Here is a 19,162-nt window from a genome sequence, read left to right as displayed (position 1 = left end):
CAAGCTGAGATAACAATGATGATCACTGCAGCATCATCAGGGCTATTTTCTCAGACTTGACAAAGCCCCTCTAGAGCTACAGGGTGAGTAGTAGTGATGGCCAAATGAAGCCTCATGAAGCATTTTCTTTATTTTCTGAGCCCACTAGATGGCGCTTTTTGTCCAACAAAAGGTTTAAAGCACACTGAATTGCCATTCTTTGAGCCTCTCTCCTTAAACCATGAGCGCCATCTAGTGGGCTCAGAAAATAAAGAAAATGCTTCATGAGGCTTCATTTGGCCATCACTAGTGAGTAGTACTCCTCATGAGTTATTACAAAAATATAGTGGTTGCTTGTACACTGTTATGTGCTTGTGGTTAGAGAGCGCCATTTTATTAGCATTTCCATTAGAATGTGTTCACATGCTTTAATGTTGCGGTGATGTGGCAATGATGGCGCTCCACACTGAACCACTGTAGCAGACTTCAGCTGTGTTTAGCTGCATTTCTACCATCAAAAATCACAAGGACACGTTCTCAGATGGAGCCGGAGAGAAGAGAGAGGACAGTGTCATATCTGGGGACACATATTTACATATCCACAATGAAAAGCCATTAAAAAGTGCATTTTGCACTACATGTCTCCTTCAATTTTTTAAAATTATTTCCATTATATTTGAACAAAAACTCTCCGCAGGCTTTTCGTGTTCAACACATTTGCAGAATGTCCACATCCACAGAAAAATCTAATTGCAAATACGACTGTTAGGCAGGCGTTTTGTAGCCTGAGGCCAAGAAGCATCCTGAATAACACTCACACAGAAAAGTGATTCCTTGACACAAAACTCACGACTAACTGTCACAGGCATAACTTTGGGACATGCAGTCAATGATAAGGGGGCCCTTGGGGACAATATCAGCATTGCAGTATTTAAAATTAATACTACCTCTGTTCTTTTTAAACATCTTTTGGACGACAGAGGAACAACTCTGCTGGTCATTATCATCAATGAACAATCGATCAGACTATATCAGATCCAGCACACCAAAATTAAATGTCATTAATCAAGGTCAACATCGATCTAATATGCTGGCAAATGAAAGTAACCACAAACCTGCAATTAATTATTCAATAAAAGCTTCATAGCACCACTATTTATAGAAGATATCTGCTGAGAGGACTCAATTCCACGGGAAACACTTTGCAGTTTGCAGTGATCCGTTCTTCTCATGGTTTATATTTGGCGCTGATAACATGTTGTCATTCTATCTTATTATATACCGTCATGATGCAGAATTGTCTCTTAAAGCTGCAGAGTACTGGACTGCAGTACGAGAAGTAATCTGACTGAGCTAGCATGCTACAGAGACCCATTAGAGGTACACAGTACATTACTGCCAAGCTAGCTGCTCAACATGGGAGCTGTTTGGAAGAGCAAAGTGACTCTGAGCTTGAGTGGATGCTGCCAAGACATGCCAGGACAGGACACTACATTAGATCAGTGTATGGAGTCTGCTGAGGGACATAATAGAAGGTAGAGATGCAGAATATGTATTTGTTGAGTAATTCCTTTGTATAGTGTATGAAATGTTGATATCACACAAAGCCTTTATGCTAATGTGACTAAACTGGAATGATTGGCACATGAACTTTCCAGAAACGTGTGGTTTTCCTAGAAAAAGTCCGTAAATGAGAAAATCAATTGACTGATGTTGTTTTCCACAAAGCAAACATGATTTTCATGGATTACATTGATCCTCTTACAGCTGGAACCAAAGAAGCAGCCAGTCCTCCCTTCTCTGTGCTGTGCCATCTGTGGACTGGGTTTATATTAGGAACTTGTGAATTTTAGGACACTGCTTCTCCTTCAAAAGTCATTTAAAGTAGTGATGGCCAAATGAAGCCTCATAAAGCATTTTCTTTATTCTATGAGCCCACTAGATGGTGCTTTTTGTTCAACAAAAGGTTGAAAGCACACTGAATTGCCATTCTTTGAGACTCTCTCTTTAAACCATGAGCGCCATTTAGTGGGCTCAGAAAATAAAGACAATGCTTCATGAGGCTTCATTTGGCCATCAGTAATTTAAAGAACAATCCAACATTGAGATAAATAACCTGGACAAAATGATGTTGTTAAGGACCATTGTTTGCTTTCAATCTATGCACAAAACACACCAGTACTAAGCAGAACCTCGGTCAACTTTCTCTTTCCTGGTATACTTCAACATGCTATCGAAGTTAATTTATGTTGAAAAGAAAACCAGATTTTGACGATGTGACTGGGGGACTGTCACAATCTTCACAGACACATTATATTGCATATAGTCACATCTTAAGTTAGCTAATGTTAGCTAAATGCTTACTAACTAGCTACCTCGCTTGCAGAGGATTCAGCCTGCCGTCAGATCACTAACGTCAGCCAGGTTTTCTTCCTCCTGATTTCTGGGGTGATGTTAAAGTTGGGAATGACAGATAGATTGGCTGCTGACATATTTTCAAGATGACGTGTTTTATCGTTAGCGCGATCCTTGTGTGTTCATATTATCTCTGTAAGACTACGTGCTGCCCCAAAGAAACTTTTGGTGGGTATTATTTGTATAGATATACACGACATCATTGTGAATATATCATTCCTTCACATACTGTGGTTGTTGCTGTCAACTTTTTGAAGCTATAGTGTCTGACGCCCAGAAACTATCAATTACACAATGCCGCACTGCAATACTAAGGGGGGCAGGACTTGGGATAAGTAAACAAGACAAGAGCCTGCGAGGCTAATTTATACAATGTAAAATGCCATCAGCTTGTGCTAATAACGTTAGCATGTTGTATATGTTGGGAAATCATGTCTAGCAAATGACAAGTGTTTTGTCTGTGTTGCCAAGTTATAATGAAACTGATTTGTGTCTTTACAGCACTTCCCAGTAGTGATGGCCAAATGAAGCCTCGTGAAGCATTTTCTTTATTTTCTGAGCCCACTAGATGGCGCTTTTTGTTCAACAAAAGGTTGAAAGCACACTGAATTGCCATTCTTTGAGCCTCTCTCTTCAAACCATGAGCGCCATCTAGTGGGCTTAGAAAATAAAGACAATGCTTCATGAGGCTTCATTTGGCCATCACTACTTTCCAGAGACCCCACTGCCAACTAGTGTTTTGGAGGTGTAACTGCAGAGTGACACAGGCACACCACTGTACAAGAACTGTATAGATTCTCACAATGGTGTAGGCTGTTGAGCTAACACACAACTATAAGTCTGCCTGTACTTAAATGATGTAGATGTGGCTGTAACGTTAATGATACTTTAATGTAGGCTGCTGATCATTTAAATCTTCCTCTAGATGTTAGCTAAATAAATATACTGCACTAAATGTTATCCAATTCATCAGACATTCTCTGAGAAGAGTCAGTTTTTTTGGTGCAGAGCACAGAGACATGGACACTGTGTGTAAACTATCACAGGCTGGTATAAACAGGACCTTGGGTTAGATAAGAACAACACCTGTAACCATGGTAACTTTACACATCAAACACCTCAGACTGCTTTAAAGATATAAACCATTAAAATCAGAAAAGACAAAACTAACAATACTCAAGAGTCTCAAACAGATGTCAAAATTAACAGTCCGTACTGTCTGGCGTCAGAGAAGATCCTTATCTACAGACCAGAGAACACATGCACACGTTTCTGCCATCTTTTGTCACCCAGACTGAATCCTAACCTTACATTTTGCTCCTGGAAGAAAGTGAAACTGTTCTACAATTGCTCAATAACAGCAGGAGACTGTAAACTTGTGGTAAAGCTTCACAGAGGATTCACATCTGGTACAGCCGAGCACACGGACAATACAGGAAACAGCATGAATACAGATAATGTACTTTAAACAATTTAAAGGTCTAAACATAGCGTGGAAATCTATTAACCTGTGTGTATGCGTGTGTGTACCGCTGTGTGTGTGTTTAAGTACCTCGGTGCTCCACTGTGGGTTGACTGTGTTGCAGACCACTCCGGAGCGCTTCTCCTGGCCGTGGTGTGGCAGCGAGGGGAAGATGCTGTGCTTTCCAGGCTGGATGGAAAGCTTCAGGTAGGGGTCAGGGTTGAAGAACATCCCCTTCTTCAAACCAACTGCCTGGAGGTCTGAAAGAGGTGGACGGGGAAGCAAAGGAGAGGGTTATGGAGTGGCAAAACAATGGCTGTCCTCTGTTATAATAGAAAACTCTGATTCAGCTCACAAATTGCAGGACTTTCATTAGTGACTTGCCGCTATAGGATTTATCAGCATGGATCAGATGAGTGTTACACAGTGGCCAAGACGTTTGCAAATAAGCCCATTAACATCCCTCTGCGATTGTCACAAATGAGCAGTGTTGTTTCATGTCTTCATATTTTTATTACATCTTCCGACAGAGGGCTGGAAGTGTGTGTAAAGGGTAGATGAAACTGTTGTAACATCCTTTAATGTATTTCTCGAGCTGTGTCAAGGTTGTTTTGTCCTTGGTTGTCTGGAATCTAAACTGACTTTCAAGTGTTTTGTGCATAATTTGAGGTGTGAAGGCAGCCGGAGGGGGATCCTCTCACCTAATCTAATGTGATATGTCATGTAAGCGTATACGATAAGAGACAAGCAAACGTTTCTGCTACAAGAGTGGTACAAAGTGGAGAGTCAAATAGAGAGAAGAAGATCTTTATTCATGCCATAAGGGTCAAGAAATTTAAATTCAAAACCCACCCAAGGGTCCCTGCAGTAATTTGGTGTCACAGTTAATCCCTCTGTTGATGTTTAAGGCCAACTGTGTTTTCAAATATCTGGTTATTTTGGGTCTGAACACCTTCTTAACTTACTTATGTCTGTGAGAAAACTATTGGCAGAGTGTAGATGTCTTAAACAAGATTTCTCACATGTATTCACAGTGCAGTTACGTGTTCTGTCCTTGTTGTTCACATGGGCGATGCCGTTTTGCCAAAATTAAATAATTAAATACAAAAACTAATAATGTCAGTGACATATACGCTAGTGATGGCCAAATGAAGCCTCTTGAAGCATTTTCTTTATTTTCTGAGCCCACAAGATGGCGCTTTTTGTTCAACAAAAGGTTGAAAGCACACTGAATTGCCATTCTTTGAGCCTCTCTCTTTAAACCATGAGCGCCATCTAGTGGGCTCAGAAAATAAAGAAAATGCTTCATGAGGCTTCATTTGGCCATCACTAATATACGCACTTTGCAAACAAGAGTAACGTATATAACTACAGTTCTTTGAATTCTGGATGACTGCCAGACACAGTGCATCTGGATTTCCGACGTGTGTTAGATCCAGGAAAAACAAAGAACTTTCTGTTTTTTATGTCTTTATTGGGGGCGGGTAACAGATCGAAGTGAACATGATGTGGTGATGTACTAAAGGGGTGTGTACCAGGCAACATTTCTTGTTGTACAGCTGTGGTTCTCAAAGTATAATGCATGAGTCCCTAGGGTGAGGGCAGAAGGTCAGTGTGAAAGGAAAGACATAAGACAAAGATACTGTGTGAGATGAAAGGGACAGGTGCTTGCTCTAAAGACAATGGGAGTTGGGAGACCTTTTCCTCGAGACCTCTCTAACATAAAAGAGATTTTATGGTTAAGGTTAAGAAAAAAGTCGTGGTTTGTGTTAAAGTTAAGGGATTCGTGGAAATTTCTTCAATGTGAAAAATAAACATGAAAGTAGTAACTGTTGTTTGGCTGCTGATTTGCTGCTGTGACACACAACTGATGCAATTAATGTATCTGAGCTACTTCCTCTGTGCTCATAATTGATCAGATCTGAAACACAGGGGCACTGATGTGGAGGTTATCATTATCTACAATGTCCATCACAGCTATAAATCTGCTTAGAAATCACATAAACAGACGCTCCTCACAACTTGTCTGAAAATCATCAGGTTTTTAAGTTTTCTTCTGTATCAAAGTCACCCAGTGACAGCTGTCTGTGCATCCATGGGAACACTGCAAACAGACACTGCTAGTAGCTAATTCAGCATATTTTTAATGCTGCCAGTGTGCCAAAATATAGCAAAAAGAGTTGAAGTCTTTCCCTCCCGGTGTCACCAGCTGGACCTTATATCGGAAACTCTGTACGGTAGATAACGGCAATAGTTTTTTGATCCCTTTTGAATTGTGCCATCAACTACACATACTGTGCTTGTAAATTGAAAAATAATCTTGCAAGCCAACATAGCTGCGGTTTCTCTCTCGCTGCAGCGATGATGCTTGTATGTTTCATATGTGGATAAAGCTACATGAGCAGCAGGTCCTGTTTGTTCATTTACTTCACAGCTTATAAAAAAAACACATTATGTAAGATGATGTTACATTTGTGTGTGGGATATAGCTAAAGTTACCTAGCTAGCTGGTGTTGGCGATGTATACTGGACAAGACGTGGAATGAAATTCACTATAAAGTTTCACACAAAAGTAAGTAATACTACCACAAACTGCTACTTTCTTGACCTGCAATATTATTATCCTTATCCAATATAGAAGATCTATACAATCAGAACAGTTTCAAGTCAGACACCCACAATTAGCGTCACCAATTAAGCATCTAACCAAATATTTGCCCTCCTGTTCCTGAGATATGACGCTGAGTAACAGCCAGAGAAGTGGTTTATGCAGAACATTATGATGTCACAGTGAAGCTGACCTTTGACCTTTTGGATATATAATGTCATCACTTCATTATTTTATCCTGTTAGACACCTGTGCAAAGTTTTGTTGTAATTAGTATATGAATTCTTGAGTTATGGCAAAAACACTCACACTGACCTTTGACCACAAAATTCTAATCACCTTATTTTTCAGTCCAGGTGGACATTCATGTCAAATATAAAGAAATTCCCTGAAGGTATTGTTGAGATATCACGTTCACAAGAATGAGACAGATGAGGTCACATAAACTAAACCTTTGACCACAAAAATAATCAGTTCATCGTTCAGTCCAAGTGAAGGTTTGTGCCAAATTTGAAGAAATTCCCTCAAGCTGTTCTTGAGATATTGCATTCAAAAGAATGAGATGGATGTAAGGTGACAGTGACCTTGACCTTTGACCCTTGTCCACCAAAATAATCAGTTCATCGTTCAGTCCAAGTGAAGGTTTGTGCCAAATTTGAGGAAAATTCCCTTGAGGCATTCTTGAGATATCGTGTTCACGAGGATGGGACGGACGTACAGTACAGGCCAAAAGTTTGGACACACCTTCTCATTCAATGCGTTTTCTTTATTTTCATGACTATTTACATTGTAGATTCTCACTGAAGGCATCAAAACTATGAATGAACACATGTGGAGTTATGTACTTAACAAAAAAAGGTGAAATAACTGAAAACATGTTTTATATTCTAGTTTCTTCAAAATAGCCACCCTTTGCTCTGATTACTGCTTTGCACACTCTTGGCATTCTCTCCATGAGCTTCAAGAGGTAGTCACCTGAAATGGTTTTCCAACAGTCTTGAAGGAGTTCCCAGAGGTGTTTAGCACTTGTTGGCCCCTTTGCCTTCACTCTGCGGTCCAGCTCACCCCAAACCATCTGGATTGGGTTCAGGTCCGGTGACTGTGGAGGCCAGGTCATCTGCCGCAGCACTCCATCACTCTCCTTCTTGGTCAAATAGCCCTTACACAGCCTGGAGGTGTGTTTGGGGTCATTGTCCTGTTGAAAAATAAATGATCGTCCAACTAAACGCAAACCGGATGGGATGGCATGTCGCTGCAGGATGCTGTGGTAGCCATGCTGGTTCAGTGTGCCTTCAATTTTGAATAAATCCCCAACAGTGTCACCAGCAAAACACCCCCACACCACCACACCTCCTCCTCCATGCTTCACAGTGGGAACCAGGCATGTGGAATCCATCCGTTCACCTTTTCTGCGTCTCACAAAGACACGGCGGTTGGAACCAAAGATCTCAAATTTGGACTCATCAGACCAAAGCACAGATTTCCACTGGTCTAATGTCCATTCCTTGTGTTTCTTGGCCCAAACAAATCTCTTCTGCTTGTTGCCTCTCCTTAGCAGTGGTTTCCTAGCAGCTATTTGACCATGAAGGCCTGATTGGCGCAGTCTCCTCTTAACAGTTGTTCTAGAGATGGGTCTGCTGCTAGAACTCTGTGTGGCATTCATCTGGTCTCTGATCTGAGCTGCTGTTAACTTGCCATTTCTGAGGCTGGTGACTCGGATGAACTTATCCTCAGAAGCAGAGGTGACTCTTGGTCTTCCTTTCCTGGGTCGGTCCTCATGTGTGCCAGTTTCGTTGTAGTGCTTGATGGTTTTTGCGACTCCACTTGGGGACACATTTAAAGTTTTTGCAATTTTCCGGACTGACTGACCTTCATTTCTTAAAGTAATGATGGCCACTCGTTTTTCTTTAGTTAGCTGATTGGTTCTTGCCATAATATGAATTTTAACAGTTGTCCAATAGGGCTGTCGGCTGTGTATTAACCTGACTTCTGCACAACACAACTGATGGTCCCAACCCTATTGATAAAGCAAGAAATTCCACTAATTAACCCTGATAAGGCACACCTGTGAAGTGGAAACCATTTCAGGTGACTACCTCCTGAAGCTCATGGAGAGAATGCCAAGAGTGTGCAAAGCAGTAATCAGAGCAAAGGGTGGCTATTTTGAAGAAACTAGAATATAAAACATGTTTTCAGTTATTTCACCTTTTTTTGTTAAGTACATAACTCCACATGTGTTCATTCATAGTTTTGATGCCTTCAGTGAGAATCTACAATGTAAATAGTCATGAAAATAAAGAAAACGCATTGAATGAGAAGGTGTGTCCAAACTTTTGGCCTGTACTGTACATGTGGACAGTAGTGATGGCCAAATGAAGCCTCATGAAGCATTTTCTTTATATTGTCATGGTTTAAAGAGAGAGGCTCAAAGAATGGCAATTCAGTGTGCTTTCAACCTTTTGTTGAACAAAAAGCGCCATCTAGTGGGCTCAGAAAATAAAGAAAATGCTTCATGAGGCTTCATTTGGCCATCATTAGTGGACAACCCAAAAACACAATGCCTCCATGCCAGCCGATATTATGTTTTAAAACTGGGCTCAAGTTGTAATCCACAGTGTAATTCATGGACAACATACTACATTATATTTCCTGTTGATGTACCTCAAAGCATTATGGGAATGAGAGTTCAAAAATTCAATCTTGTCTGTGTCAGACGTTAAAAAGTGGACAGAATTACCTGACATACAGTACCCCTGTAAAAGGTAAAGGACTGTTGCAATGAATGGTATAGACTGAACAAAATCAATTGTTAATAAAGTGACTACTAGAATCTACTGACTCAAAAAGGTGGCCTTGGTATTACTTCCTGCTTCATCTTCAGTACTGACATAGTATTTTAGTAGTAAATGTTGCAGCTAATCAGTTGGGCTGGCATCGATTTGAGCGTACTACTGCTTTAAGAGAGACAACACCGAAACGAGAGAGCTGCAGGTCAAAGGAAGAGTCAGATGAGGACAGTGTGTGACAGCATTGATCTAAAGGCATTGACTGTAGGGGTCAAGCAACAGAGGAATGTATAGAAAGAAAAAGACAGATGTTGGTATCCTACCTGACAGGGAAAAGTTAATGAGTCTCCTGTTGCCCAGTCCATGGTTGACTTCAGGACTAACCACTGGCTTTAATACCTGAGGACACACACACACACACACACACACACACACCAAGAGTTAAGAACTGTCCTCACATGAAAAGAACATGAGAACACACTCAATTATCCCTTGTCTTCTCCACCAGTGTCTTTCTTCCTTTGCTGTGGGATGAATCTTTAATGATGCCAATGAGAAAAGTGGGTCACTGCAGCCAAATAACAAAATAAAAGCCATAAATAACTGTATACAAGTCACAACTGAGTAGCAAAAACAAACAGCAATTAATACCAAAAATCTTGAACACATGTAGGATTGATTTATGAGTAGAAAATTGACAATGTTTAATCTGTTTTCATGATTCAACACACAAAGATGTCAGACATGTGTTTGAAATCATATTGTGTCTGAATCCTTTGTGTTTATGTAGAGACAACACAGCCTTCTGTAAAGCTCCGTTTTCAGTCAGCCTGACAGCGTCCTGCGATCAATACTTTATCTTCATTCTCCTGACATTGATTCTACAGCCAGGAAGAGGAGGAGCATGGGGATGAGGGAGAGACAGGGGCGCTGACGGAGAGAGGAGGAAGTGGAGGAGAGTGTGAATACGGCTGTGATGCGTCAGCTCCACCATACAGTGGAAACGTTTTGTTTGATGCACCTTGAATACTGAACCCCGTCAAACATGAGCAGGCAGAAAAACAGAAATGATGGGAAAGCGTTTACCCGATGAATAATTTAAGTCACAGGGACATTGCACAGTCAGAGTTTAAGTTTCTAACATTCTGGATTCTTCCCCCTGAGTTATTAACCTCTGTAAATACACATATATAAAAATATATAAAATACACATGTCACTAAAGTAAGAAATCCTCAGGATATAGATGTGAATAAATGTCCTTTAGATGTGAAAGGAAAGGTCACGGGATTACTGACACTAACACTGTTTTTCACTTAGTATCAATGTGTTTGAATGTTTGAATGTGTTTTTTTGTTTTAACATTGGACCTCATTCACAAGCATTTCATTATTTATCTTCCTAAAATAGTCTGGAGCACAACGATGAGTCTAAAGCCGTTAGCATGGCTGTATGATGGCTAAATGCTAACATCAGCATGCTAACATGATCACAATGGAAACATGCTAATGCTGAGCAGATACAATCTGTGTTTACCCCCTTTGTTTGGGATGGTAGCATGCTAACAATTGCTAATTAGCACTAAACGCAAACTACAGTGAAACCTGATGGGAATGTCAGATGGTGAGCACGGAACACACTGTACCTCCCAAACATCAACACGACATTAACATCGTGAGCATGTTAGCATGCTGGAGTTAGCATTTCACTCAAGGCACCGCTCTGTCTATTCGTGCAGCCTCACAGAGCTGTTAGCATGGCTGTATACTAAATCGCATACTTCCGTTAGTACGCTTCAGTGTAGTACACTATGTACACTACGTACTTGTGGTGCGTGGTGCACCAATTTTAACAGGCTAGTGTTTCAAAATACGCACTGCCGTTTTGCATTCACTGGAAGTGATGATAGTGACAACAGTGACGTCTTCCTTTTAAATGGCGAATTGCGAACAGTCAAGCATGATCACAAACATTTGACTGCTGTCTCCACCCACATTTAAACCAAACTTACGCCACAACATCAGTGCTGATTAAACTGTGCTACAGTAGCTAAGAGCTAATGTTAGCGCTCGCATTATTGTTTGTGGTACCAAATCATTACAGACCAAACAAACATTGCTTCTTTTCGACAACATTATTGGTACTTAGTGCAAAAATCACATAGCCTAAAACTGACAGACTCTTTGTTGTCCTCAGCCAACAATAACTTTTGGATCGTTTTGAGTCACTGGATTTTCCCATACTATGCACTGCATACGCATTTATGCACTCAAAATATCAAGTGTTTAGTACAGAGGTGTGCGATTTGAGTTAGTCTTTTTAAAATACTTTGTCATGGACCAAAATGCTATCAGCAGAAAATTCTATATGATACTAGAGCAAGAAAAAAAATCAGAAGGTCACCTAAGTAATTATGCTCTGAGGAAACTAATATGCATACGTACGATCTTCACAATCTGGTCAGTGGTCGATTAGATACTTTATTATGCAGCTGAACAGACATACAGGGCAACAAACTGGCCAACATACACATCCTTACTCTGGTAATATCTACATAAAAACTAGAAACCATCTTGCAATAGGGTCACTCCAGATGTGATTCAGCCATCTGCAACTTAAAACAAAGCTGGGCCAGGGGGGTAACGTCGGGGGACCAATGGCCCCTTTCTTACATCCTACTCCCCTACTTGTAGTGATGGCCAAATGAAGCCTCATGAAGCATTGTCTTTATTTTCTGAGCCCACTAGATGGTGCTCATGGTTTAAAGAGAGAGGCTCAAAGAATGGCAATTCAGTGTGCTTTCAACGTTTTGTTGAACAAAAAGCGCCATCTAGTGGGCTCAGAAAATAAAGAAAATGCTTCATGAGGCTTCATTTGGCCATCACTGCCAACTTGTGGCCACTTGCTTCGAACTCGCAGTCATAGTTGCCACATTATTGCATTGACAAAATCTGCCCACAGACACACAGACATATATACACCTGGCAAAATACTCCAAACAGCTTCTGTGGTATTTACTGCTACAGTTGGTGTCACCAGGACTACATTTCGCAATGATGAAACAAACACACACAAAATTAAAAACAATACCAGCCAATGTGACGTTGTCCCAGCTGTGAGTGATGTTGACGTTGATGTGACATATGCATTCATTTTTATTGTACACAAAATCAGAGACAAAGTTAGGAGATTTTTAGGAGATATTCTCATCTAACACTGACTATGAATACAGAGTCATCTCAGACACACTACCTATTTGGTGAGCCATCGATACAAAAGCAGTATGACATGAGCTAAGCAGTGAAATGGAGACAGTATAGGAAGATGTAAACAGCCAGTGGGTCAGAGTCTTCCAAAACACAGCTCTGAATGCTTATGCAACTGTCTGGGAACAAAAAAACAAACTGACAGTGGGAATGAAAAGATAGAGGAAATGACAGATGTTTGGACCAATTCATTTTAATGAGATGCTAATCTGCCTTTCTGAGCACTGTCAGGGAGAAAAGTGCCAGCGCGGGTCTCCTCAATGATTCTAATCTCACAGATAAACCAAATGACAATTTCATCCATCTGCAGCACACTTTATATAATCTACCATCCTACCGCAGAATATAGAGAAAGACCAAATGCTCAGCCGCTTTGAAATGTAAGAGGGACGGTATGTAGAATTCATGAGCATCCTTTAAGTGTTGCAAGAATCTTAAATGATGTAAGAGGAGAGAGATTTTATACAATGAAAGCACCGCTCCTCCCAACCATGACTGGCCTGAGAGAGACAGCCTACATGTACAAAGTGGATCCACATCTGATTACAAGTCAGATACACCAGGGCTCCAACCTCTGGGTGAGTGTGTTTAAGACATATTAATATCTCCCAGAGCCTTTAAGACAGTCAGGCTGAGTGATCTAACTCAGATAGAGTGGATTAACAGAGACACAGGGTAGTGTATAGGAGGTTATATCAGCCCAGTGTTGAGAGGAGCTCTGGTGGGGGTGGTTTGTCAAATGCTATTATTTAATGTCCACCAGTCAGAGGTAGTCATGGGCCTGCTGCTATATGCCCCTCAGTGGTAATAACAATGAAGTTATCTTCCTCTTGTAGATGTTCTGTGGTAAATGTGGAGGAATCACTTTCGTGCAGGGCTACCCTGAGCTTTTAACTGTCCCATGGTTGATAATTTTGGCATAGTACACACTTATGCAACAGCACCTGGAAGATCAGCTCTGCACTCTGGTAAGTAGGCTAAGGTCGCTGAGAAACCTTGGACCCAACCTGTTTCTGTGCCCTTAAAAGTTGGCACAGTGTAGGTACAAGAGTATTGCCCGGCGCCTCATGTTGCGTTTTCCAGGCGGTTAAAGACATGACGTGTACGGCTCTTTGAACTGGTAGATATTTGTACACTTAAGTGTGGATACTCAAGCTTGACAGGACCTGAAGGGTTATGCTGGGGTTAAGGACAGGTTCAGGCTATGACGGATCTGTTGTCTTTGTTGCGCTGATCTTGTTTAGTGCTGGGTCTTGTTTGCATGACAACATATATGGACTCAACACAAAGGCTAGTTCGGGTGGTAAAGTAAGATACTAGCCCTTTTTAAATAGGAATTGTGCAAATTTGCAGGAAAGCCCAATCAGTCTTTTTCAGCATTGGCAGTATAAAAACAAAATCGGGGAGTGCAGCAAAATGCCGCCTACCTACTTTTGTTTATACAGAATGTGCCTTTTTCGGGGCAATGGGGGGCGTGAGCAAGTAACAAAACGTGTAGCTCAGCGTGTGATGTAAACAGTGACGTGGGAGGGAAGCCGCGGCTGGTCAGTCCTTCGGCGATTCTCTCGTAAGTCGACCCGTCCTTCACCGTCCCCGTCATCTGACAGTTAATGGCCTCTTCGTTTGCGAGGACAAGGCGGGCGCGCAATTCCTTGTCTCCCCAGTTGCTCATCTTTACAGTGTCTGTCAGGTTTGTGTTTCCCTCTTGCTACTAGCTGCTCATTCCTGCTATCAGCTGGTTCCTTTTAGTCTACCACCAGTGGGTCGCACATGCGGCGTCATCAACAGCTCCTCCTGTGGTGGAAGGCCGCCTCATTCTTTTCAAACCAAAAAGGTTCCACCAATATGTTTACCCCTACGCGGCGGAAAATTGGGCACCTCGGATCAACTCGCCAATCCGGCTCTGTGTGTCTAAATGCTTGCAGCTTGCCGGCAAAACGGCCCAACATTAACCGAAAATCTGGCAGTGTAAAAGGGGCTAATGGTTGCTAGTTCACGTTGGACAACAGCAAAATACATCATCAGCTAGCATTACCAGATGTTTGGTGTACTTGCTCAGGACATTGTGAAACTCAAGCTAGCGAAGACCGATCCAACAGAGATAATAACGCCAAATAAACCACTGAGATTGAATTTATGTAAATAGTTGAGTTAACAGCAGTTTAAGAAGTTTGTGGAGATGAAGACTTGACATTTGGCAATACTAAGACTCAAAACGTATTGTGTATAACTGCTAATGATACTGCATAATGTGTGTGTGACGTGTGTCTTCAAACAATTTACCTACATAAAACAATGCCTTCTGGCGGACATTTACGTGGAACATGTTATTTTACGTTAATTTATAATGATTTTATTTTGATTGAAGTTAACTAGTATTAGTGTTCTGTTATCTATTTGCTGTTACCTCTGATGGTGATGCTACACAACAGCTACTCTATCAGCCCACTATTCATATAATATATCCATCTTTTTACGGTTGATACGGTTGATTTGACGAACAGGAGTCAGTCTCTGCGGGAAAAAGTGGCAGTCTCACTTATGACAAGTCTCCGCATACAGTCACTCCACCCAGCTGTTGTTTGCTGAAAAAATCTTCATGCATGTAACTTACTCTACAACCACAAACTTTTGTTTTTGCAATTGTTTATGTGCGAATTTAAAAAATGAAACACAATGTTCATTAGTGAGCTTTAGAGGTGTTGGCAGGCATATTTTCCCACTCTAAACAGAGCCAAGCTAACCATTCCCCCTTGTTTCAAGTCTTAATGCTAAGCTAGGCTAACCCCGTCCTGACTCCGCCTCTAGATTTAAGAAACACATAAGGTTGGACCAGCCAAAAAATTAGAACAAATTATTCGGCAAAATTAGTTGTAAATTAGTTAGCTAAAAATATGTTCTGTAAACTCACAGTGACCTTGACCTTTGACAAAATTCTTACTAGTTTATTCTTGAGTCAATTTAAAGTAAACTTGACTGCACCTAGCTGGTTATAATTATTTATGTGTTGTTTTGTTCTTTCATGGTCGAATGCAAAAGAGAAAGAGGTGGCATGGTGGTATGATACTATCTCATATAAATCACAGGCCCCTGAATAGAATCAAAGCAACAGTCATATCAAGACAGACTTCGTGATATCAGCAAATATTGTATTGTTGTCCAAAGAATCAATTTAACATCGTAATGTGGTGAAACTAGTGATTTACAGCCATACTTATTATCCATCAACTAAACAGGTAACAGATTAAAATGCAATCTAACGTATCTGTCTCTTAAGATGCTGCACAAAAACAAAGGCAAACGCAGACGACTGAATGAGCTGTCAAATGCGCATGTGTAAGACAACAGAGAGCCATGGACAGAGTGAGTTTGTATGGTTACCCAGGCTATCCAGCTGAGCCTCGTCTTCCTCCCGCTCCTTCTCTCAGGATGACTGGGAGACAGCAGTCCCAGCTGGAGACACATGCCGTCCATCACACCCATACAAATCAAACGCTGTCTTCTCTGTCAAGAGTCAACAACCGGCAAAGCAGACAAATCTCCCTCCGCTGCTTTCCTGTCTGTCCATCTTCTCTACGTGTTTTCTCCTCCTCGTTTCTCCTTTGTTGTGTCGACCTCCCGCAGTTTGACCTGGTGCTTTCCACCGCTCGTCTCCAAAAACCTCAATGACTTACCTGGAATGCCTCTCGTCTATCTCTACTCTTCCCTCTCTCCCTGTCTCCCTTCCTATGGCGGTTATTTTTATTCGTTTGTCCTCAGGAAGCAAGTACAGATCAAGTTCTGGGCCCATCAGCATTTCCAGGGGCCCAGAGCAGCAGAATGGGAAGGCAAACAGTGAAACCCAATCACCTAGCTGGACACCCTCTGGATAACACGCTCTGACTGATAAAGGCTTTAGAAGGGCAATATTGATATGCTGATAGGTAATATGTGATGCTACTGCTCTAGAGATTCTCATCTGAAGATATTCCAGTGGCAGTTTTTCATGTGACGCTATCCAGGAACGCTGCTTATCCAGTAACCAGCTATTATCTGACTCCTAGAGAGTCACAGATATAGAGGCCGTAGGTCTGGATATCTGAAGTGGTGAAAGAGATGCTTCAAGTAGTGAAAGGTCGACTGGATCTACAGTGGCAAAGCCGTCCACATGTCACCAGGCTTAAATGGACAAAACAGACTTCTTGCTTTTCTAATAGCAGCAAGATAAATGGACTGAACTTGTATAGCGCTTTTCTGGTCTTCCCGACCACTCAGAGTGCTTTAACACTACATATCACATTCACCCACTGGTGGCCGAGGCTACCATACAAGGTTAATGCAACTCTGTGACCATTCTCTCACACTCACACACTGATGGAACAGCCATCCGGAGCATTTCGGGATTCAGGATTTTGCCCAAGGATACCTTGACATGTGGACTGGAGGAGCCAGAGATTGGACCATCTATATTCCGATTAGTGGTGGACCTGCTCTACCTCTGAGCCTCAGCCGCCGCTGAGTTGCTAAGTGTGGTTCATTTATGGATGTGTGTCAATGAACAGAACATAATGTGAGCTGCTGTATGTTTTGCAGTTCATCAAATGTAGTCACTTCGTGTGCTGTTTTCTAACCACATTGATCGACATGTTCTTAGTAGTGATGGCCAAATAAAGCCTCATGAAGCATTTTCTTTATTTTCTGAGCCCACTAGATGGCACTCATGGTTTAAGGAGAGAGGCTCAAAGAATGGCAATTCAGTGTGCTTTCAACCTTTTGTTGAACAAAAAGCGCCATCTAGTGGGCTCATAAAATAAAGTAAATGCTTCATGGGGCTTCATTTGGCCATCACTAGTTCTTAGTACTTAAAACACATTATGAGCTATTGGAGCAGCTCAAAGTGTTGATAACAAGTGGCAACCTCCGGGGCTGAAAAATAAAGCCAAGGTAGAAATGCCACAAACAAAAGCTGTTTCTCAAATGGCCAAGTGAGAATTTGTGTGATGTTTTTCATGCAATAAGTCAGTACAGACTAAATAACAGGTTCAAGTTTAGCCCTGTTACTTGTTTTTTTTATCCTTCTCAAATTTAAAGTTTTAAATGCCTCTGAAACTCTAATTGCTATTTTCAAAATACAGTACAACTAGTCCATACCCATTGGTAGCTTTGTCACCTTCTACCTATGCCAGTCCTCAGTGCCTATGTGCAGTTTCACATAGATTGACCACGTCAGTGAGTAGAAAAACGTGGGACAGACAGAATGACTGACTGACAGAATGACACACTGACAGTTTCCGTGATTATGTACAGCATACCATACCATGACTTAGTCATACCAAACATTAGAAACAACACCAACATTGGTCCACAGGGGGAGCCACAGCGATCGGTTGCATTTTAGCCATTTTGAAGCATTTTTCTGTTGTTATAACGCCACCCAGTTGCCAATTAGAGTTAAATTTCTCCAGTCACCTTGAGGCGTCCTGTTCTACATATCTACCAAGTTTAGTAAAAATCCATATGGCGGTTAGGCCTAGATAAGAAATGAGCTCTCTAGCGCCCCCATTTTGTTTGATGGGGTCAATAATGGAGGGGTCCCCTCAGATTATGTGTGGTCATATGCCTACAAAGTTGCGTGGTGATGGGTGAAACCCTTGAGATGTCATACACCTTTATGTGATGAGCCACGCCCTCCGCAATATTCATTGCCTTATAGAAGCTCAGTTTTAGTAAGTTTTCCAACTTTTGCCAAGAGGGAACTTTAGATATTGGTCCCTAGATTATGTTCACCCAGTTTCATGCAGATCGCTCAAACTTCCTAGGAAGAGATCCATTTGAAGTGTTTTTCAAAAAAATTCAAAATGGTGGAAAATCTATATAAGCGGAAGTTATGGGTTCTTGAGGCAAATGTGTTCCTCATGAGGAGAGGCATCTCTGTGCAAAGTTTCATGTCTCTACGACATACGGGGCATGAGATATGCCCATTTAAAGTTTGACATTTCAATCGGTTGCTATAGCGTCCCCCTTTGGCCAATTGATGTAATATTGCATTGGCATCCTCCCATGACCCTCTACCACTGTGCCAAATTTCACATGGATTGACCAAGTCAGTGAGGAGAAAAACATGGAACAGACACACACACAGAGTTTCCGTCATTATATAGTAAGATAAGGTGATTTGTATAGACCGCACACAGACATACTCAGAGAGCCATTTCTCTCTTCACACTGAAAAACCTCTCTTGGATTAAAGTGGAAATAGCCGAGTTGTTTGGCTTTAACTTATCACTATGAAGTAACTGCTGATTGCACAGTGTAATGGCTTTAGAATAATGGCACCATCGTTGTTTAGACCGGTTCCATATAAACCGTGCTTTCACCATGCAATTCTGTCTGCCACTCCATTTATGACACAAATAAAGTGCATCAACCATTGCACAAACACAACAGGAAGAAGACAGCATTTTTGTTTTCCTTGACTCGGCTACTGCTCCTATCAACTCTGCAAAATAAAACTAATCTTTCACCTCTCTGAGCTGGGGATCAGAGTCCAGAGATAATGAAAAGTTTGCTGCTGGGCAAAATCGTTAAAGTTCTCTGGACGTTTTTTTTTATGCAAGATTAGGATTTTTTTTGACCTGAGAGTTTGTAATGACTGCCATTGATATCACA

The 19,162-nt window shown here is 41.4% G+C and overlaps 1 protein-coding gene across 4 annotated transcripts in view; it reads right to left on the bottom strand.

The window, feature by feature from the left end:
* The window catches only part of hecw1a (HECT, C2 and WW domain containing E3 ubiquitin protein ligase 1a), a 97,306-nt gene that overhangs the window by 56,249 nt on the left and 21,895 nt on the right, over positions 1–19,162 (bottom strand). For all 4 annotated transcript variants that reach the window (XM_033638844.2, XM_033638846.2, XM_033638843.2 and 1 more), the window contains 2 exons: positions 9,574–9,649; positions 3,947–4,116 (listed from right to left, as the gene is read on the bottom strand). In XM_033638844.2, coding sequence (XP_033494735.2) covers positions 3,947–4,116; positions 9,574–9,649 — 246 coding nt within the window. The remainder of the gene's footprint in view (positions 1–3,946; positions 4,117–9,573; positions 9,650–19,162) is intronic.

The sequence above is a fragment of the Epinephelus lanceolatus genome, chromosome 20 (genome assembly GCF_041903045.1).
Source record: "Epinephelus lanceolatus isolate andai-2023 chromosome 20, ASM4190304v1, whole genome shotgun sequence".
NCBI lineage: Eukaryota > Metazoa > Chordata > Actinopteri > Perciformes > Serranidae > Epinephelus > Epinephelus lanceolatus.
This window is presented reverse-complemented; position numbering and strand designations above follow the sequence as displayed.